Genomic DNA, 22790 nt, shown 5'->3' with positions numbered 1-22790 from the left:
AAGAAGGCATAAAATTAGTAAGGATATAGATGACCTGAACAGCACTATCAACCAATTTGGATCTACTGATACACACACACACACACACACACACACATACACACACACACACACACAGACACACATATATTTGTGTGAATATACACACACACACATAGACTATTCCAACTACAAGCAAATACACTTAATTCACAAGTATACATGAAATGTTAACCAAAATAGAATGATTCTAGACCAAAAAGCACACTTTAACAAATTTAAAAGTATAGAAATTAAAAATATGTTCTCAGACTACACCAGAAGTAGATAACAATTCACATACAGAAAGATAGCTGGAGTACTTCAAAATATTTGGAAATTAGCCAACACGTTTCTAAATGATGCATGGATCAAATAAGAAATCACAAGAGAAATTTTGAGAATTTTTTTAAATGAAAAATAATTTTTCATTTAAAATGAAATGAGTTGCAACTAAAGCAATACTCAGAAGTTAGTTTATAGCGCTAAGTGCACATAATAGGAAAGAAGATCTAAAATCAGTAGCCAAAGTATCCACCTTAGGAAACTAGAAAAAGGAAATTAAACTTAAAGCAAGCAGAAAAAGGAAACAATAACAATTAGAGCATAAATCAGTGAAATTGAAAATAGGAAAAGAATGGAGAAAATTAAAACAAGATGAGTTCTTTGAAAAGATCAATAAATTGATTAATCTCTACCTAGGTTAACAGAGAAAAGACACAAGTTACCAATACCAGTTATGAAAGAGCAGTCAGCACTGCTGATCCCTTAGTCACTAAAAGTATAATACTACAAACAGTTCTGTGCCCATAAAGTTGATTATTTGGACAAAATAGACCAATTCCTTGAAACACAAACTTCCAGATGTACTTGTGACAAAATAACTAACCTGAGTAGTTCTATATCTATAAAAGAAATTTAATTTAGAGTTTAAAACCATCTAAAAAAGAAAACACCAGACCTAGATGATTTCACCAGTGCATTCTACCAAACTTTTAAGAAATAACACCAATTCTATACAAACTCTTCAAGGAAGGTAAAGAGCAGGAAAGAATTCCCCACCATTTCATGAGCGTAGAATTCTAATATGCAATGAGAAAACTAAAAGAAAACTATAGACTAATATTTCTCATGAACTTAGCATGAACTAAAGGAATGGAGAGTTCAGTGATCACACACTACAAGCAATTGACTTTACAAAAAAATAGTTTGGAAAAGTCTCAAGACAGATGAACTACTACAGCGTCCAACAGTTAAAAAAATAAAATCAGCAAACCCTGGGGAAGAGGAGAATCTGATTTCCAGATTTGCCACATTATAATAGTCTAATGCCCAATTTTCAACAGAATATCACAAGGTATACAAAGAAACAGTAAAACATGGCTCACTGAAAGGAACAAAATTCTTTGACAGGCAAAACCACCCTTGAGGGACCCAGACATTAAACTTGCTGGACAAACAGTTTAAGATAACTGTCTTAAATATGACCAAAGAGGGCTTCCCTGGTGGCGCAGTGGTTGAGAGTCCGCCTGCCAATGCAGGGGGCGGGGGTTCGTGCCCCGGTCCAGGAGGATCCCACATGCCACAGAGCAGCTGGGCCCATGGGCCGTGGCTGCTGGACCTGCACATCCGGAGCCTGTGCTCCACGAAAGGAGAGGCCACAACAGTGAGAGGCCCGCATACCGCAAAAAATATATATATATATGACCAAAGAGCTAAGAGAAAACATGGAAAAGAACTAAAGGACATCAGGAAAACAATATAAAACTAGAATAACAACAAAAAGATGGAAAAATTAAAAGGAACCAAACAGAAATTCTGCAGTTGAGAAGTATAATATCTGAAATGAAAAATTCACTATAGGACTTCAACAAGAGACAAAAAGACAGAAAAAAGAACTAGAAGATAGGATAGTCAAAATTACCTAATCTGAGAATCACTAAGGAAAAAGAATGAGGAAAAGTGAACAGACCAAAAGACTTGTGGGATACCTTCATGAGGGACAATGAATACATAATATGAGTCCCAAAAGAGAAGAGAGAAAAAGGAACAGAAAGTTATTTGAAAAACTTATGGCTAAAAACTCCAAACTTGATGAAATACATGAATCTACAAATCTAACAAGCTCAATGAACTGCAAGTGTAAGCCCCAAAAGACCAAAACTGAGGCACATACTCTGTCACAGTACATACAGAAAATCTTGAAAGCAATGAGAGAAGTGACTCATCACTTACAAGGGACCCTGAATACAATTATCACCCTATTTCTCCCCAGAAACTTTGGAGACCAGAGGCAGTGGGATAATATATGTAAAGTGCTGAAAGAAATGAAATGTCAAATGAGAATTCTATATCCATTAGATGGTCCTTTAAAATTGAGGGGAAAATTAAGAAATTCTAAGATAAACAAAGTCAGAGATAGTTCATTACCACCGGAGCTGCCCTATAAGAAATGTTAAAGGGAGTTCTTCAGGTTGAAATGAAAGGATACTAGATGGTGACTAGCATCTAGCATCTCCAGTAAAGGCAAAGGCATGGACTAATATATAAGCCAGTATTATTTTAACTTTGGTATATAGCAACACTTTTTTTTTCTTCAAAATTTAACAAATACATTAAAATAATTATAAATCTATGTTATTGGGCTCACAATGTATACAGGTTTAATTTGTGAGATCAGTAACATGAAGGTAGAGGATAGAGCTCTAGAGTTTTTTTATGATTGAAATTAAATTGACATCAATTTAAATTAAATTGTTATAGCTATGTATATAAACACCATGATAAAAAAAATCTACAGAATATACATAAACAGAAATGAGATGGAAATCAAAATATATCAGGACAAAAAAATCAACTAAACACAAATGGTGCCAGTAATGGAGGAAATGAGGCCAAAAAAACTATAATACATAACAGAAACCAGTAGCCAAGTAGATGAAGTAAGTCATTACTTGTCAGTAAGTACTTTAAATGTAAATGGATTAATTCTATCAAAAGATAGAGATTGCCAGAATGAATTTTAAAAAAGTTGATCCAACTCTATTCTGTCTTAGACTTAATTTAGATCTAAAAACACATTTGGATTGAAAATGAAAGATGGGAAAAGTTATTCTATGCAAATAGTAACCAAAAGACAGTAAGAGAGGCTATACTATTATCAAAGTAGACTTTAAGTCAGAAATGGTTACAAGAGACAGAAAAGGACATTATATATTGATAAAAGGGTCAATCCACCAAAAAGAATGTATAAGCATATATGTACCAAACATCAGAGTCTCAAAATATATGAAGCAAACATTGACAGAATCGAGGAGAAAAGCATACAATTCTACAGTAGTAAACACTTCAATATTCCACTTTCAATAATGGAATAAACAACCAGATGAAAATTAAGTAAAGGACTTGAACAACATCATAAACCAACTGAACCTAACAGATATATAGAAGACTCCACCCAAGTTCAGTAGACTACACATTTTTTTCTTATGTGCACATGAATCATTCTCTAGAATAGATCACAAAACAAGTTTTAACACATTTTAAAAGACTGAAATCATATGTAGTATCTGTTCCAATCAAAATTAATGAAACCAAGAAATCATTAACAGAAAATGAAATGTCATAAATATATAGAAAATAAAATACTCTTAAAAACCAATGAGTCAAAGAAGAAATCATATGGGAAATTAGAAAATACCTTGAGAGAGTAAAAATGTTAACACAGTATACCAAAACTCATGGGATATGGTGAAAGTAACACTTAAGGTGGGAATTTGTAGCTGTAAACACATATACAGAACAAGAAAAAAAGATCCCAAATCTATAACCTAACTTCACAGCTTAAGGAACTGAGAGACAGAAGAGCAAACTAAACCTAAAACCAGCAGAAGGAAGAAGATAATATAGATTAGAAAAGAGATAAATAAAATAAATATTAGAAAAACAGTAGAGAAAATCAATGAAACCAAAAGTTGGTTCTTTGACAAGGTAATGAAATGCACAAACCTTAGCTAGATTGAATAAGAAAAAAAGAAGGCTCAAGTTAACTAAAATCAGAAATGAAAGTGAGGCAGTATTACCAATTCCACAGAAATAAAATAATTATGGAAATACTATGAGTAATTATATGCCAGCAGATTGGACAACATAGATGAAATGGTCAGATTCCTAGAAACCCATTGTTTTCCAAAACAAAATTATAAAGAAATAGAAAATGAAATAGATCTATAAGTAATTTCTAGTACAATTCTCCAATAAAAGGAAGCAACTATGGAGAAGTGGCTGGTTCTGGGGGCATGGAACATAGAAGATGAGTATGTAGGAACTTAAGGAAATACTCAAAAACAGAATGATGGGTGTATGTCAAAGAACATAGTAGCCAAACTGAAAGAGCTCCCAATAGCCAAAGCTGCAACAATTTGAGCAGTAAAATAATAGTGTTGGTTTATAACACAAAGTATAAATTACTTATGAGTCCATACTGGTATGTGATTAAGTAAATAAATGGGAGAGAACAGAAACATCTCTGTCACAGAATTACTAATAATTTATGTAATTGCTCCACCTTCAAGGAGGTGGAGCAGAATTCCCCACCCATTTAGTGGGCTGTGCCTAATGACTTCCTTCTAAAGAGTACAATATGGGGACTTACCTGGTGATCCAGTGGTTAAGACTCCGCACTTCCACTGCAGGGGGCATGAGTTCAGTCCCTGGTCAGGGAACTAAGATCCTGCATGCCGCACGGCCAAAAATTAAAAACTTAAAAATTAAAAAAAATAAAGAGTACAGTATGCATGGGGGTAGGGGTGGGGGTGGGGAGTAACTTTACATTGGAGAATCCTGGCACACACTACCTCAACCAGGTTCTCATCAATGATAAGTCATATTGATAGCATGTACCCTTGATAAGGTGGGGTAAGAATGACAGTCATTTTACCACTGTGTTCTTTCTCCCAAAAATACAACCCCATTTTTAACTGTGAGAAAAAGATCAGACAAACTCAAACTGAAGGACCTTTTTACAGTGTCTTCTAAACTGTCAAGATTACCAAAAAAGATAATCACTTACTGTCTAGAGGAGGCTAAAGAGGCATGATAACTAAATGTTATGTGGTATCCTGGATGGAATTGTGGAACAGGAAAAAAAATGATTAGGTTAAAAAAAAACAAGGAAATCTGAATAAAGTATAGATTCTATTTAATAATGTATCAATATTATATTAATAGGTATGACAAATCTGCTAGTAATGTAAGATGTTAACAGTAGGCTAAATTGGGTGCAGGTTATACAGGAATTCTCCTTTCTCTCTTTGCAACTTTTCTGTGAATTTAAAGCTATTCTAAAATAAAACATTTATTTAAAAAAAAAAAAACACCTCAGTGCATGTGCACAGCAGAATGGAGAGGAAAGAGGGGGAAAACATCACTGAACTTTATAAGTGGACAATAGAAATGGCTCAATCATTACAGAGGAAAAACAAAATAGAATACAGATGAACAGAACATCAGGGAACTATGGGTCTACAACAAAATCTCTTAACATTCGTGTCTTTGGAGTCAGAAAAGGAAAGGCTAAAAAAATTTTCAAAAACATGGCTGAAATTTTTCCAAATTTGGAAAAAGCAATTCATATACAAGTCGTAAAACATTCAATTCATGAACAGTATACAACCACTCAATTCCGTTATTGCTAGTTATATCCAGCTTTTACCTGAGACTGTTCTCCTTAAGGGAAAGGGCAGTGTTTGGGCAATCTGATTGTTGCTGCTAAAGCTGTGGTTTTAAAAAGCCAATCTAAAATTAGAATAAACTCACTTTGTGTAGAATATAACGTGTAAGTTTTAGTCAGTACTACAAGAAGGTGTGGTCTAAAATCAGTTCCATCCCCTTCTCCTACTTAATTCTGTTTTGTTAATATATCAGAAATGTAATGTGTAGTTTGGGACAAGGGTAAATTAATCACTGATTTTCAAATTAAGTGGCAAGAAACATTAACTTTGAGCTGCATTGTAGAAACAAAGCTGGCACATCTAGTGTAAAAACATGAAAACAGTAAATTCAAAAATGGAAAGACACTTAAAGTTTAACCAAAAACAAAGCTAGATTTATTTTTCTTTAGATTTTGAGATGTAAAATCAATCAGTTGGTTCTTTTGAAGTATGTGGGCTTATGAAGATCTGCTGTTCTTTATTTTCTCTAAAAAGACAAAGTGTTAGCCACATAACAGAAACATGTTTTATAACAGATTTATTTGCTCAATGCCATATGGAAGAAGAAATGATGAGATTAGATGATTTTAACTTTAGTAAAAAGATTGTGCAATTGACAGTGTAAACACAGGGAACAAATCACTCACTTTGGGGGTGGGTAGTACATATGAGACTTTTGGCCTGAAGTTCACGTGGAAGACTTAGAAGGGCCCCAAAGAGAGAGCGATGGCTTTGTTTCCAACTTTCCTGTCAGACCCTGCTGCAGGATCAAGCTTATTGCTGACATTTTACCCCCATAAGTTCTTGAATAAATTGAGACATTTATTGGTGATAAGCATGAGGTGAATTGGAAAAACCTTTAAAAATAATTCTTAGAACAAAAGTGACATTCGTGACCATTTGGTAAGGATACTTATTACCTTAATGGCTTAAATCCTAAAATTAGGCTACATTTTTAGGAGGTAGAAAACAAGTACCAAAAGTATACCATTTGATACCCTGCCTTACTTTTGGCCAACCTCTGATCTCTACAGTTCTCACTCCACATTCTCCCATTAGAGCTATTAGTCCTACTACCTACCATTCACTACCTAAAGTTACAGACCTGGAGCTGCCAAGAAAAATGTTTTTAAGAAGTTTCTTTTAAGCCACTGAGTGTATTCAGCACTCAGGTATCAATCCAGAACATTTTACACCTCTCTAGTAGATCAATTCACTTCATAGGAAAACAAGCCAACATTTAAAGAACCCGCATTTCTTAACATAAAAAGACTATTGAAGATCTCTATGTGAGATTCTAGTATGTCAGAGTAGTTATGTAAACCTAAATTAGTAATGTGTTCATTGAACTGATTGAAAAAGCCTTATATTAAAACTGCATTACCACTGTTTACCAAAAATAGGTACATGTTGTACTACAAAATCAACTAAATAAAAAAAAAAAAACAACCTCCACATCCTCCCAGAGAGGTTACGTTGTGCTGATATCCCATAGACAGTACAATAAAAGGATTTCATTTTTGCGATATGCCGGGCTCACAGTGAGTATGTTAGTACAGAGATCATAGCTTTAGTATTACTGTAAGAATGTCATTAGTGAAACTTATAAAAGGCATGTAGAAAACTAGCATTAAAACTCTTAAGGGCAACAATTCAAACTGGCAGCTGCTAGAAAAGGTGCTGCTAGGAATAAAAAAAAATATTAAAGAAATTTAGTTTCAGCACATACTAGTTTTTAGTGCTTCTACAATGAAATTAATTAATTCACATAGATTTCTGTTGCTGGAACTAATGGACCAAAAGTGAATGGACTTTTGCCCCCTTGGACTACTAGCCCAATCTTGAAAATGGAAGCTGTCACTTGCAGTCTTCCACACGGTATTGTTAGAAGACTAAGCAGTCAGCAGGAAGTTCTGGTTTGAAGTAGTGTTTGTTTCCATCAAACTTCACAGTTCCACTGGTCACAACAAGAACTGTAGTCTGGGCCTGAGTAGCTTGCTCATGAACTGGCTGGCAATCTAACATATTGACCTGGAACTCACTAGAAGGCAGTATCTCAAAAAAATTAGGGCTTCCAGTCCTGTAAGATTTCCATCACATATTAAAGTGGCCTTGTCCAGATAGAGCCTGGTTAGTGCCCATCTTCTTTTGTCCATTGTCTCATAGTAAATATTGACAAATTCCTCAGGAGCTCTGCATGCCTGATCTACATAAGTTTTAAAATCCATAACATTCCCAACTCTCGTTAGTTCCCATTTCCTACAGTACATTATTGTTTTAAAACACAATTTATTATTTTTTAAGAGAGTTCTGAAAATGAGAAAAGTTTATTTTTATCCTCTTGTTTCCAGATAATGCTCTTTTTTCTATGTATTAATCCAAATTTCCACCCGATAGCATTTTTCTTCTGTCTGAAGAATTTCTTTTAGAGAATTAACTTTCCTGTAACACATGTCAGTTGGTGATAATTCTTTCAATTTTTGTTTGTTTGAAAATGACATATTTGCCAAGCATAAAATTCTAGGTTGACTTTTTTGCTTTCAGTACTTTAAAATTGTCACTTCATAGTCTCCTGGCTTGTATAATTTTTGACAAGAAGTAGACATTCATTCTTTTTTTTTCTCTGTACATATTATGTCTTTCACTATCTATTGAACATTTTCTCTTTATCACTGGTTTTAGCAATTTAATTTTAATGTATCTTGGTGTGGTTTTCTTCGTGTTTATTCTCCTTGGCATTCAGTTAGCTTCTTGAATCCGTCGGTTTATACACTTCTTCAAAAATTGAACCTTTGCCCCTTATTTTTCCATCCTCCATTTTTCCTTCTGAAATGCTAATTACACATGTTACATAACTTTATCCCACAGGTCACAGGAATAACTCTGTTTATTATTTTCCAGTCTTTATTCACTGTGGGTTTCTTCTTTCATAGTTTTTATTTCTATACTTTAAAGTTATCTATCTACCTTAGGTCATTTAGCCTTCCTTATGTGGTATATATACTATTATTAATCCTGTCCAGTGTTTTTTTGTTTGTTGTTTGGTTTGTTTCCTCATTTCAGATATTTTTCATATTTAGAATTTCAGTTAGGAACTTCTTTTTTTAATAAATTCCCTTTCTATTCTCATCATGGAGTGTATTTACTGTTTTATTGGCCTTGATTATTAATTTTATATGTGTCATTTCTTACTCTGTGGCTTACTGATTGATTTTTCTCCTTGAGTACAGTCATATATCCCTTTCATTCATACCTAGTAATTTTTTATTGAAGGCTAAATGTTGTGGATTTTATATTGTTAGGTGCTAGTTTTGTTGTATTACTTTAAATCTTTTGGGGCCTTTTCTGGAATATAGTTAAATTACTTGGAATTAATTTGATCCTTTCAAGGTTTGCTTTAAGCTTTGTTATATTGGATTCAGAGCTCACTTTACACTTGGACTAATTTGGCTCCTCTACCAAGTCAATAAATACCCTACTGGTTATTCTACCCAATTGGCCATGGATTAGGAAGTTTTTCTACGCTGGCTAACAGAAACAGAAGTTCCTACCTTTCTGTGTGCTTTGGTAATACTTCAGGCTACTCTTTTTTCACTGGTCTTCCCCCCAACCTCAAGTGTTTTCCTTACACTTCCAAGTACTCAGGAGATCCTTCTGCATATCAGATAGAGAAATACACTGTATCTTTCTTTTCTTGTATTTTATTTTACAAATCCTAGTTTTCATGACTTCCTTAAAATCCACTTCTGTTACCTTAACTTACTGAATCATCTAGGCTCTGTTTTGGTGATCTCTTTTTGCATTATGGGTTGAAAACTCTCCAAGCAATAAACTGTGATAAGCACAGGGCTCACCTCATTTGTTTCTCTATTCTCAAGTATCCCTGTCTGTACTGCCTGTTTTCCAAAGTCTAAAACCCATCTCATATAGTTTGTATGGTTTTTTTTAGGTGTCTGATATGAAGGGTAAATCAGTTCCTTTTACTCTATTATGGTCAGGTATGAAATTGGTCCTTACGAAATCTCATTTGAAGCACAGACATTGACTATTTTAGAACTTAATGTTATTTAGGCTTGTGACTTAAGGGTTTAAGAAGAGGGATCCGTTATGAGTGTAAGAAAATGTTTTTTGCTGTCATTTCTGCCCCCCCCAAAAAATTCTAGCAAGCACCCTCAATGTACCACTTCTGAAGCTATACCTTTCTTCACATTCAGAAACAGTAAAACCTATGCAGCTAACTCAAGCGCTAAAGTATTTCCCTTTTACAGGGTACTGCTTTACAAAACCAGAACTGATTTTAATGTTGGAACAAGGAGAAGATCCATGGTTATTAGAGAAAGAATTTGTAAACAGAAGTTCCCCAGGTGAGTTATTGAATACTGGCAGAAGGCATCCAAGAAAATTAGATCCAAAGTGATCACCTAGAAGTGAGCAGTTTGAAATGTTTTTCAGCACTCTCCCATTAGAGCCCTTCACCTTTGAAACATTAGAAATAATCTATTAAAAAGTAGAAGGGGGACAACTAAGGAAAGGAATGTAATGTAAGTATGTTGATATTCTCATCTTTAAAAAATGGGAGCTAAGTGTACCCTTTGAAGCTGAAAAATTAAGTAATGGTTGTATATTTAACAGTAAAAAGATAAAAACAAAGAAAAGTTAATAAAACAGCTAAAATTGGGAGTAAACAGATCAGAAGAGAGAAATAATCAAATTTTATCATTATATAATAATAAATTACTATATACAATCAAAGTAAATAGATGATTGCATAGTATAATTAGAAAGCATAAAAACTAGAGCAAACTGCAACCTTCCTTATTGTTTACATTTGACAGAGCAAAGAAAACAGATCTGTTACTAGAAAAGTTTCTTATAAAGCTGTATATCAAGGGTCCCCAGGATCATCATCAGGTTCATTAACTCACCTTGGAGGACTCAGCATATAGGCATACTCATAACTAAGATTTATACAGTGAAATCATACAAATCAAAATCAACAAAGAGAAAAGGTGCATGGGGCAAAATTGAGAGAAAACCAGGTGTGACAACACATGTGAAATATGTACCTGGAAAGTTCATTTGAGATGAGGTGCCCAGAGTTTTCACTGGGGGCTGCTCATGTAAGCACCCTCTGTCTAGCATGTATCAAAATTGTAGGCTTTCAGATGGAAACTAGGTGTTCAGCATAAATATATTGTTTGTACAAACAGTTTAGGCTCATTGAGTCCCTCTTAGCAGTTCTGGGAATCTTGGGAACCATCTCAAAATCTAAGTTCCCAGATGCCAGCTAAGGGCTAATCTTGTAAACAGGCCTTTCTAAGGGTAGCAGTCTCAGGCCTGCTGTGTTAAACATTTTCTGCACAAAAGCTATGCAAACACACATAGAGTAAGACAAACATATCTGACATATGAACTACCAATGTAAATGGATCTTAATACACCTATTAAGAGAAAATGCTATCATATTGTATCAGAGATACACCTAGAAAATAATTTAGAAAGTTTGAAAATACAGTCATGAGTTGTTAAGACTATAAACATAAAAACAACTCAGTGTTTATTTATCTCAAAATTCAATTCAGGTCAAAAACAGGTGAGAAAAAGGACATTTTGATAATGCTAAAGAAGATAATTTTTAAAGGATACATAAAAGTTTAAAATATTAGTACACCAAATAAGTTATTCATCAGGATTCATAAAACAAAAAACTGCAAGAGTTATAAGGAGAAATAGGAACACATTAGATATAGTCAACCTTAATATGCCTCTCTGAATTCATTCCGTAGCCTGTGGACTCTAGAATAGTGCTTGGCAAACTATGGCCCACAGGTCAAATCCTGCCTACTGCTTGTTTTGGTAAAGAAACATTTATTGGAACACAGCAATATCCATTTGTTTACATATTCAAACTACAAGGCAGAGTTGAATTGTTGCAATAGAGAGTGAATAACCAGCAAAGCCTAAAACATTTACTCTCTGGCCTCTTACAGAAAAAGTTTACCAACCTCTGGTCTAGACATTATAAATAGCATATTTTATAAAATGAATCTATTATGTTCTGAAAACAAAGCTATGCAAACACACTACATAACTATTCTGAAAACGAAGAATAAACCTCCTTTTAAATGACCTTGGAACATTGACAAAATGTAAAAATATTTTAGGCAAATTCTACAAAGTAAAGATATTATTGTCAAATAACACTATAAATTGCAAACAATATGAGAAAATTTTAAATCCCTCTATCTTAAAATTAATAATGAATATATATCTTTAAAAACCTATTTTATAAAAGAGTAAGTTAAAACTGTACAATATCCAGAAATTATTTTTTAATGAAAAACATGTTTATTAGACTCTTTGCACTATAGATGAAATGGTGCTTAGAGGAAACAATTTTAGCCTCATATACTTATTTTTTAAAGCAATAAAGTTTTAAAAGAAAACTAAGCAAAGCAAGAAATGTAATAAAGATAAAACATTATAGTTATAAAACGTTATAAAGACAAAAGGTGGTTCTTGGAACAAAAGCAAATAAAATAGCTAACCTCAGCTAGAAAAAGAAAAGAAAGCACTATGACTCATTTTAAGTTTGGGCTCAGATTCCTACTTCTATAATATAATCTTGGAATACTTTAGCCTATACTTTTTCTCTTACTTTTGTAAACTCAGACCATTTGATGGATGTGTCAAAAGAAAATGAGATTCTGTGTCAGGTAGCATATAGTTACTGAATGAGCTACTTTCCTCACCTGGATTATAATGTCCCAAAAAGAATGGTCTCTGTTTCACTCTTCCTTTCTGGGTATTTGTCACATGATAAATATTTTTTAATAACATTGTAGGCTGATTCCAAAGTCAGGTGGAGAGAGGCATTTCATACTGATTCACTCAGAAAACACAATCCACAAATGTAAATGCCCAAGTCAAATTTCTGGGACTTTTGAATCATCTAATGTAGGTGTTGCTGGATCTGAACCCTTATATTAGTAAAAGAACTCTCTAGGTAATTCCTATGCATGGAGCTTTTTATGGACCACTAAATTTATATTACAGAGAGATGCAAAGTATATCACAGTGAGGGTTTTATTTTGGAAAGGTGAGCAAAGCTGGATAAACATTTTATATTATGTAAGATGCTATTGATTAAATGGTGAGCCATTATTTTAGGTACAACCAAGAGAGAAGATGCTGCTCATTTAACTATGGATTTGCCATCAGTTTTATGATGCCTCCTGATTTCAGTGATGGTTATTTACTTTAAAAATTGTGAGTCACAGACATTTTTGCATGGAGCATGGGTATCAGGAGGACAATAGCAATCAAATATGCACAGGAAATTTATGGTAAATAAATATAAAGGATACTTGTAGGGTTTCTAGGGCCAGTTTGAAACATATGATCCTTAAGATTCTTACAGTGAATAAAAACTAGATATGTGGAAAAATAGATGGAAAATAGAATTAAGGATTGGACAGGGCATGACTGGTTTGGGGGAAATGAGTAAACAAATTGAAAAGAGGAAAGTTAAAAGATTTGATGATTAAGAGGGACTCACTATTGAACAACCCTAATATAATACCAAGGCACCAGAACCAGGAAAGAGAGGTGACTCCAATATAGGTGGAAAAATTACTTTAACTCTCATCAGTTTTTTCACTTCCACCAATACATTTATGTTTCTGTTTCTGATTATTTCTTTCAACATGAGAAATTTGGTGCCATGATAATTTTTCTTTGGCCACACCACGTGGCTTGCAGGATCTTAGTTCCCCGACCAGGGATTGAACCTGGGCCCATGGCAGTGAAATCGCTGAGTCCTAACCACTGGACTGCCAGGGAATTCCCCATGAGAAATTTATTTTAGTGTTGATGTGTAGAATGGAAAAATGGAGCTTCAATTGGAATCATATAGACTAATGGTTATCAATGTAATCTGTGTTTGTGAATGTAGTCTCTGGTGTTCTTCCCTAATGCAAACTCTATCTCAATAAAGCCACTGAAGGCAATTCTCCATTGATACTTTTTGTTATCTAATTAGTGCAAAATCCTTGTTGAATTCATTTCAGTCTTTGTTTCATCTGTTCCCAGGATTCAACTGTCTCAAATATATTCTTCTTTTTTAATTGTTCCTTTCCTTTATATCCTCTTCTCTACCTGGTTTTGAAAATTATACTTTAAGATACCAAATATAGATGTAATTTCATTTCTAGATTCCTCTCTGTCTTTCCACTAGAAAAAGTTTTTTTAACAACAAAATAAGAGAGAGTATACACTTGAAATTACTTTATTTTTGGGAAACTGAGCCAGACACCCAGGAGTCAAATACATAATGGGGGATATGTATATAAATTTCACTCCATAATAAGTGTGTTAAATATCATTAAATATTTTTAATTTTCTCACTTTTAGAAGAATCCCAACCTGATGAACTCTTACAGGAGAGCCTAGAAAACCAAGGCAAACATTTGAGGCAAGTTTTATTTGTCAACAAATCATTGACTACAGAGCAAGAAATTTCAAGAAAACTGTGTACTCTGGACATAAACATTTTCCCTGCAAAAACAATGCCTTGTAAATTTGACACTACAGGGTCTACTTACTTGCTTCTTAGCTCATTGACCCCACACTGTCAGTATTCAAGAAAGAAGGCTTATGAGCTTAATGTATGTGAGAATTGGCTCCTCAGTATTAAGGATCGCAGAACTAATACTGGAGAGAAATCTTTTGTTTATAGTAAAAGTGTGAAAGCCTTTGGACATAAAGACAAAGTTATTCAGCATCAGACAATTCAGACTTTACAGCAAACTTTTGAATATAATGAATGTGGAAAGGATTTTCTTGAAAAGACTGCCCTTGTTACATCTAAGGATACCCACCCAAAAGTGAAATCTTATAAATTCAGTAAATTTGGGGAAAACCAATATGATAAATCAACCTTGATAATCTCTCAGAGCAATCATCCAGAGGAGAAGAGTCACTATGAGTTTAATAAATATGAATATACTATCGATAAAAACAGAAATAATTTCAATAGGATCACTCAAAGAACTGACACAGAAGGGAAATCTTTCAGCCAAAAATTACACATTAGAGAACAGCAAAAAATTCATATAGGGGTGAAACCCTTTGAATATGGAAAGAATTTCAGCCATAATTCAACCCTCCAAGTGCATCAGAGAATTCACACAATAGACCAGTCCTCTGACTATGGCACATGTACAGAATCATTGGCTTACCAGTCAACTTTCAATGTACATAAGAGAACTCAAATAACAGTGAAACCCTATGAGTGTAATGAATGTGGAAAATCCTGCACTATGACTTCATGCCTGATTCAGCCTCAGAAAAGTCACACAGAGGAGAAACCCTATGAATGTCATGAATGTGGGAAAGCTTTCAGTGAGAAGTCACGCCTAAGAAAACATCAGAGAACTCACACAGGAGAGAAACCCTATAAATGTGATGGATGTGAGAAAGCTTTCAGTGCAAAGTCAGGCCTAAGAATACATCAGAGAATTCACACAGGAGAGAAACCTTTTGAATGTAATGAATGTGGGAAATCTTTCAACTATAAATCGATCCTCATAGTACATCAGAGAACTCACACGGGGGAGAAACCCTTTGAATGTAATGAATGTGGAAAATCTTTCAGCCATATGTCAGGCCTAAGGAATCATCGGAGAACTCACACAGGAGAAAGACCATATAAATGTGATGAATGTGGGAAAGCTTTCAAACTGAAGTCAGGTCTAAGAAAACATCATAGAACTCATACAGGGGAGAAGCCCTATAAATGTAATCAATGTGGGAAAGCATTCGGTCAGAAATCACAACTCAGAGGACATCATAGAATTCACACAGGGGAGAAACCCTATACATGTAATCACTGTGGGGAAGCTTTTAGCCAGAAATCAAACCTCAGAGTACATCACAGAACTCACACTGGGGAGAAACCCTATAAATGTGATGAGTGTGGGAAAACTTTCAGGCAGAAATCAAATCTCAGAGGACATCAGAGAACTCACACAGGGGAGAAACCCTATGAATGTAGTGAATGTGCCAAAGCTTTCAGTGAGAAGTCAGTCCTAAGAAAACATCAGAGAACTCACACAGGAGAGAAACCCTATAATTGTAATCACTGTGGAGAAGCTTTCAGCCAGAAATCAAACCTCAGAGTACATCAGAGAACTCACACTGGGGAGAAACCCTATAAATGTGATAAATGTGGGAAAACTTTCAGCCAGAAATCAAGCCTTAGAGAACATCAGAAAGCCCACACAGAGAACTAAACATATAAATGTAATGAATATGGAAAAGCTCTGAGCTGGAAATCAAGTCTCGCAATACAAAATAAAACATGTAGGAGAGAACCCCTATGAATATAATGAACACTTGGAAGTTCCTCTGCAAGATACCAGCTTTCACTAAACATCAGAGAACTTACACAAGAGAGAAATTCTTGGAATATATTTTACACAGGCAGTCTCATCTTGAGTGCAGTCCTCATTGTAGATCAGAGAATTCAATTCAGCAAAGAAACTCTGTAAAGATAATGAATACAAGAAATACTCTGTGCATTCAATCCTTGGAAAACTCACACTGCAGGAGAACCCTGGGAATGTAATGAAAATTTCAAAACTTTGTCCCAGCAATCAAAATTCATTCATCATCAGAGAAATCAAAATTCATTCATCATCAGAGAAATCAAACAGTGAGAAAATTGAGAATGTAATAAATGTGAGATAGCCTTTAGCCAAAAGCCAGCTTTCTCAGTAAAGCAGAAAATACAGAGACCTCACAGTATATGAGAACAGACAAGAAATCAGGGTAATGGATGTGGGGAATCCTACTGTAAGTCACACCTCAGTTTGACTAACACAGGGTAATAACTATATGACATATAATGACTTAATTGTTCACCAATGACCATTTCCTTTTTTCTCATGCCACACCTAGTCTAAATTTCTCAACTGCTCTGTCATCCAAATGAGATCATATTTTTAACCTCTGGATAGTGAAATGTAGAAGTCAATGACAGGTCTTACTAAATACACCTCTCAAATTCTTAATGTTTTCTCCTGTCCCTTGTCAGAATGGAGTGGAGATTATCACCAGCAAAACCAAAGGGGCTCATGCACGGAAGATGAAAGAGTACAAAGTAGAAAGAAACAGGGCCAAAGAGTGACTGTTGAATGAAATTTTCTTCTGCATGTACACAGACATTTTGCTGTGATGAAATAAACTTGTTCTCTGCTGGGCTTCTACAGTTTGGGTATACTTAATACTGATATTTACTCACCAACCCTCAGTTAACAAAGCCTGTGAATGTGATTTCTGTGGACATGTGAACTCAGTGTAGTGTATCAGAAATATCACACAGGAAAACCCCCTGACAACATCCTGAATGACCATAGTTTTTACCCACAACTCTTCCTCCTTGGTCAGGTAAGTATCAGGGGAAGATATTTAACATTACAACATATATAGGTAATCCTTTACCCAAAAAATGATATCTCATTAAATATCTGATAATCAAGTTGTGAATGTGTGAAAGCTTTCAGTGAGTCATCAAAGTTTAATATCTCTCAGAGTTTGTAATAAGGGGAAAATTTATCAATTTGAGAAAGGTAAAAAATAGCCTTTATGTTATATAAAAACTATTTCATATGTAATATTAAGACAGTTAATGAAATATAACAATATTGGTTCATAGATATTCACTAGAATAAGATTTTTAAAAATAAGAAAGAAATTACATAAACTGCACAGTGTTGAATGTATGTGAATATTTTCTGAGTTCTCTATGTGTGTCTATGTGAGTGTGCATGCCACTTAGATGTTTGTTTTGTATGTACATTGGAAGTCAACTGCACTGTAATAGAATTATGTACCCCTTACTTAGTAACTATTCTGATATCAGCTATGATTTGCCATATGTATATTCATAACAAGTAAACCTTTTACAGGAAGTATCTGAAAATTCAGAATCCTATACCTCATTCCTTTTCTCCTGCTACCTCCTGACATGCGCATATAGGAAAGGCCATTGTTACTAAGCTGTCTTTTTTCAACAAAGTCAAACCATATTTTCTGTGTACTTTTGTATCATCTCTGGGTCACTAATACAAATACTGTATTGAAGCATACACAGATACAAATATATATAAAAGTGTGTATATAGTCTACAAATATATATAAAAGTGTGTGTATATATTCTATCTCTCTTTTCAATGTCACTGAGTCCTTCCTCAGTGGTATCAAGTATACTGATAATCCCTTTGAAGGCATTCTTCATTTATTGTATGTGTTTTTTATATCCAGCATTTAAATTTTACTATAGCTTATATATCTCTCTGCTGAAATAACCTATCTGATCTTGCATGTTGTTTAGCTTTTTTACAATCATTTTATATGGTGTTTGGCATTCTCTTTCTCAGTTAAGCAACTGCTTGGGTTCTTGTTTCTCTCTGCAGCCACCTAGCTCTCCAGACTTTGGGCTAGTTTTTTGCCCTGCAATCTCAGATATCTGATGTATTCAAGAAAAGTTGTTAAATTTAAACTCTTCCCATATGTCTTCTTGTTTAGGAATAGGAGCAGTGCTTTTTCCTGCTCTCTAATGATCTGAAATGTAACTGAAAGTTGTTAGTTAATTTTTGACATATGTTCCAGGGTAATTTGATGTGAAAAAGGTGACTTTTTTCAAAAATGATGATAAAATAATTGGATAATCGTATATTTTGCACCTTGATGTTTATACCATAATTAAAGTTTATTCAAAATAAATTATAAACCTAAACAAAATAGCTAATAGTACAAAATTTCTGTTGGGAAACATGGAAACTAATTTGAAGCACACAGATTTTTAATATGTAATGCAAAGAATTGTGTGAGACATAAAAGCAAAAAAGATAAATTGGAGTTTATTAAAATTTAAAGTGTCTGCTTTTCAAGATTTTATTATGAAAACAAAAAAGAAAATCACACATTGGGAGAAAATGTCTCTAATAGATATGTCTGTCAAAGGACTTGCGTCCACAATATGTAAAGAATGTTCATAATGCAATAATAATACAAACAATTCAGTTTAAATGGGAAAAAAAAGGGTAAGATTAAAACAAGCATTTCATAATAGAAGATATATAGATAGCCAGTAAGTACTAGAAAAGATATACAAAGCTTTAGTCATCAGGGAAGTGCAAATTAAAACTATAATGTGATATCATTAAAAATCCATTTGATAGTTCCTTTTAAAGGTAATGACACCTTACCTAAAACCAACAATTTCAATTCTAGGTATTTACCCCCAGGAAAACTTAAATAATTATACAAAAACAAAATCAAAAAATAAAATTTTTAAAAAGAATTGTATAAAAATGTTCATAGAATCTTTATTCATAATAGCCCCAAATTAGAAAGAACCAAAATGTCCTTCAGCAGATAAATGTATAAACAGTGATGTTGCCTGACAATGGAATATCACTCAGCAATGAAAAGGAACTACTAATGCATATAACAACATTAATAATAAAATTGGGCTGGGCAAAAGAAGCCAGGCACAAGAAAGTAGAGCTGTATGATTCTATTTATACAAAATTCTAGGAAAATCATCTAATTTAGTGGGTGGGGGTGAAAATTAAGTGGGTAGGGGAACAAGGGAATGTTTTAGTATGATGGAAAGTTCTATATAGATTGTGGTGGTGTTTACAAAGGTGTATAAATTTTCAAAACTCATCAAAAGGTATCAGAAATGCATATACTTATATAAATTACACAGCAATATAGGTGATTTTAAAAATTATATATATATAGCAGTGAATTTTGGATCCCCAGCATATTATGAGACCCAGATTCTGAATTTGCCACATAGCTCATTGGCTTTACTATCAATACTTGTGTATTTATTCCCTTGTCCCTCCCGTATGGCTGTACGACCTTGGGCAAGTCAGTTCTCCTTTAATGTCTCTTAGTTTCCTCATTTGTGAGGAGTGCATAATGATGGTAATTACCTACAATCCTTTTTGGAGGCATTTTCTGAGTTAATCTATCAATAAGTCAGACGCTTAAAACGACGCCTGGCACAGAGTAAATGAGCAATAAGTAATAACCAATTATTTTAGTACTATTATTAAAAATCAAAATAAAAGTCTGTGTTCCTTAAAAAAGCTTAAAGCAATATTATAGCTGATAATAAAGAAAAATAATAAATTAGGCTGAAAGGAGATTCAGCCTTGATGTGATGGGTAGGTGGGAGTTCCTTACACTCTCAAGGCATTACTTTTTATCTGATGACACCATTCCTGAAATTTTGGAAGCCTCAGGCCTGTGCACTGTTTACGTGCCTCAGACCCAAGCGTTTTCTGAGTGTCCAGTCCCCTGGAAATTGCTTTTCCACAAAGGCAGGAAAAGCACCCCCTGTGACTCTATCCCTCCTCCCCCCAGAGCTTCTCTCTGATGGAAGCCTGAACTAAACTGGAGTATTGTCACTTGGGTTCTCTGTTACAGATTCTTCCATCCAGGGTAGGAGTTACATACCAGATGTATAAATATTCTAGAGAGAAGTCACTATAATATAGTACTGTAAGTACTATAAGATAGTACTATAAGAAGTACTATAAGATAGTACTAACAACACACATACATTCGTGCATGCACGCACTCACACACACATATACATCCTTTCATGGCCACTGCTGCCCTGAGTTCTGTTTTCCTGCTATACTTGAGGTGATTTCATTAATGCCTTTTAACACAGGAACTGCATCCTGAATTCTCGTGTAATGGAATCACTTCATTTGGTGACCTCTATGAGAAAAGACGACTTAGAGATCAGCAGATGATTTGGCCCTAATCGTGGACAAAAGGCATGGAATTCTGCATTCTTCTCCACAGGTGCGTCAGGACATTAAAAAGACACCATGTCAAGTAGTGGGCGGTCTCCTGCCAGTGTACAGAGTTTGTGGGGGCATGACTTGGGCCAGAGTTTGAGAACCCATCTGGGTCAGTGGAGAATTTTGACAAGGACCTTGAGATAAGATTGAGTTCAATTTGCAGAGGCCCCTCCATATTCCTAAGGGAAATTTCCAGTCATCATTGGTGTGGGCATGACTATACTTGTAAATGCTTCAGCAGAAGGTGAGATGAAATCAAATGGAGTGATGAGACAAAAGCAGTCTTTTATTTGGTGGTATAACTTATTTTCATATCAAAATTATTGGAACAGTGCAGAAGCAGACAATAGTCACAAGATATAGGAAAATAGGTATAGAAGATTATAGTGAAAGTATGCAATGCATTGTACATAAGTATGCAACAGAAACCATTACGTTGCCATCGATTTTAATTGTGAAACTTTATTCCCTGCATTAATGCTTTATATCCACATATTTAAAATGGAACTGAGGGTTTCAGGCCTTTATTTTTCAATTTGCATCCATGTTTTGGTGACTTATCCTTGGAAAAAGCAAAATCCAATGTCTGATCTCCATAAAAGGATGAGCAATGTCTTATCCTGAGCCCACAAGCCAAGTGTCTGTCCCATGGAAGCCCCTTTGCAGCTGGCAGGTCCTGGACAGGAAGGTGACCCTCCTGGCACAGATAGCACAGAGATAGATATCCCCAAATAGGCAAACCTGGTAGACTTCAGGACCTCCTGTAAAGCCCTGCTAGTCCCACACTGGAAACACAGCCAGGCTGCAAGCTTTGAGCAGCTTCCCAGAGCAGTATCTGTAATGGCTGTTGAGGATCAGAGCCCCTGAGATTTCTGATTCTGCCTGGTTTCACAGAGAGCAACAATCCATTGTAGTAACAGTGTGATGCTGATGGGGGTTACTGTCTTGCCACTGTGGTGCCAGGGGCTTTCAGGATCCTGGGGATCATTACAGGTGTTTTTGCTGGTCTTGGTACACCACTTGAGGCTGTCAAGCAACGTTTCACATCCATCTGCCTTTTCTGTGCGGTCAAGAGCAAGAGTAGCCTCTGTGCTTGAAAGAGTGCAAGGCAGCTGTTGCCACATAGCAATACTTTAGCTCTGAACCATACCTAAGTGTGGACTTCTTTTTGTTTTAAAGACAATAATACTCTATATGATACCAGACTTTTCCAGATAAAACTATTTTTTTTAATTTATTTGGTTGCACTGGGTTTATAGTTGTGTCAGGTGGGCTCCTTAGTTGCAGCAAGTGAGCTCCTTAGTTATGACTTGCAGGCTTCTTAGTTGTGGCTTGCCAGCTTCTTAGTTGTGGCATGCATGACCAGGGATGCATGCATCCCTGACCAGGGATCGAACCCAGGCCCCCTGCATTGGGAGCATGGAGTCTTACCCACTGCACCACCAGGGAAGTCCCTAAGTGTGGACTTCTTGGCACATTACACCTACAGATTCTGCCAGCATAATTTTTGTCTGGCTAGGCAGACAGATTCCTGGTCCTTCCTAATCCCACCATCTTCCCTCTAACTCCACCTCCTTTTCATATTATTTAAATTTACAATGGTAAGGGACAGTGTTTTGTTTTATTTCTATAACAGCATTTTTAGCCATATTAAGTTCTATTGCTTATTTCTGAATGTTCTCCAGTTTGTGGCTTGGAAGTTCTCAGAGCTAAAGTCTCTATCCTCAATCACTGTAAAGCCAAGTATATAGTTTCTAGGAAGCTAAATGGTTTGGTCAGGTGTTTGATGTATAATTTATGTTTTATTTTATCTACAGGATTATTCTTTAAGCCCATGGGAAAGATTTTTAATTTGGGGGGCAGTTTTCTGAGAGTTAAATCTCCCTACCCAATTATCTGGCAGTCTTGCTGTCAATTAACATTAATTTCACTCCATCTGGTGAGTCTCATTAAGACTATTTGTGAAACTTAATTATGGAAGACCTGGCATCTTTTATTTCCCTAATCAGACATGGCTTTCAGGTGGCCTTTATTTCTGTGGAAGGACTGTTTAGTGCTAGTAAACCAAAGGCCCCCTGAATGCCTATTGACCATTGGTCAGACAAATTCATCATGAAAAGCTAGTACCTTGGGCTTCCCTGATGGCGCAGTGGTTGAGAGTCCACCTGCT

The 22790-nt window shown here is 35.0% G+C and overlaps 1 protein-coding gene and 1 pseudogene across 2 annotated transcripts in view; one reads left to right on the top strand and one right to left on the bottom strand.

The window, feature by feature from the left end:
- LOC309824008 (zinc finger protein 782-like) overlaps positions 1–18457 on the top strand; it is a 55655-nt gene extending 37198 nt beyond the window's left edge. Inside the window, exons 5-7 of the mRNA XM_082656726.1 lie at positions 9998–10093; positions 14142–14202; positions 16825–18457. Of these exons, the coding sequence (XP_082512852.1) occupies positions 9998–10093; positions 14142–14202; positions 16825–16879 (212 nt within the window). The 3' untranslated portion in view covers positions 16880–18457. The remainder of the gene's footprint in view (positions 1–9997; positions 10094–14141; positions 14203–16824) is intronic.
- Positions 7448–7948, bottom strand: LOC309823717 (NTF2-related export protein 2-like; annotated as a pseudogene). Its single transcript has one exon. The product of its transcript is annotated as an NTF2-related export protein 2-like (transcript).
- Positions 18458–22790: the final 4333 nt, after the last annotated feature.

The sequence above is a fragment of the Grampus griseus genome (genome assembly GCF_964374135.1).
Source record: "Grampus griseus genome assembly, chromosome: 6".
NCBI classification, from domain to species: domain Eukaryota; kingdom Metazoa; phylum Chordata; class Mammalia; order Artiodactyla; family Delphinidae; genus Grampus; species Grampus griseus.
The sequence above is the reverse complement of the archived record's forward strand: the minus strand, read 5'-3'. Positions and strand labels throughout refer to the sequence as shown.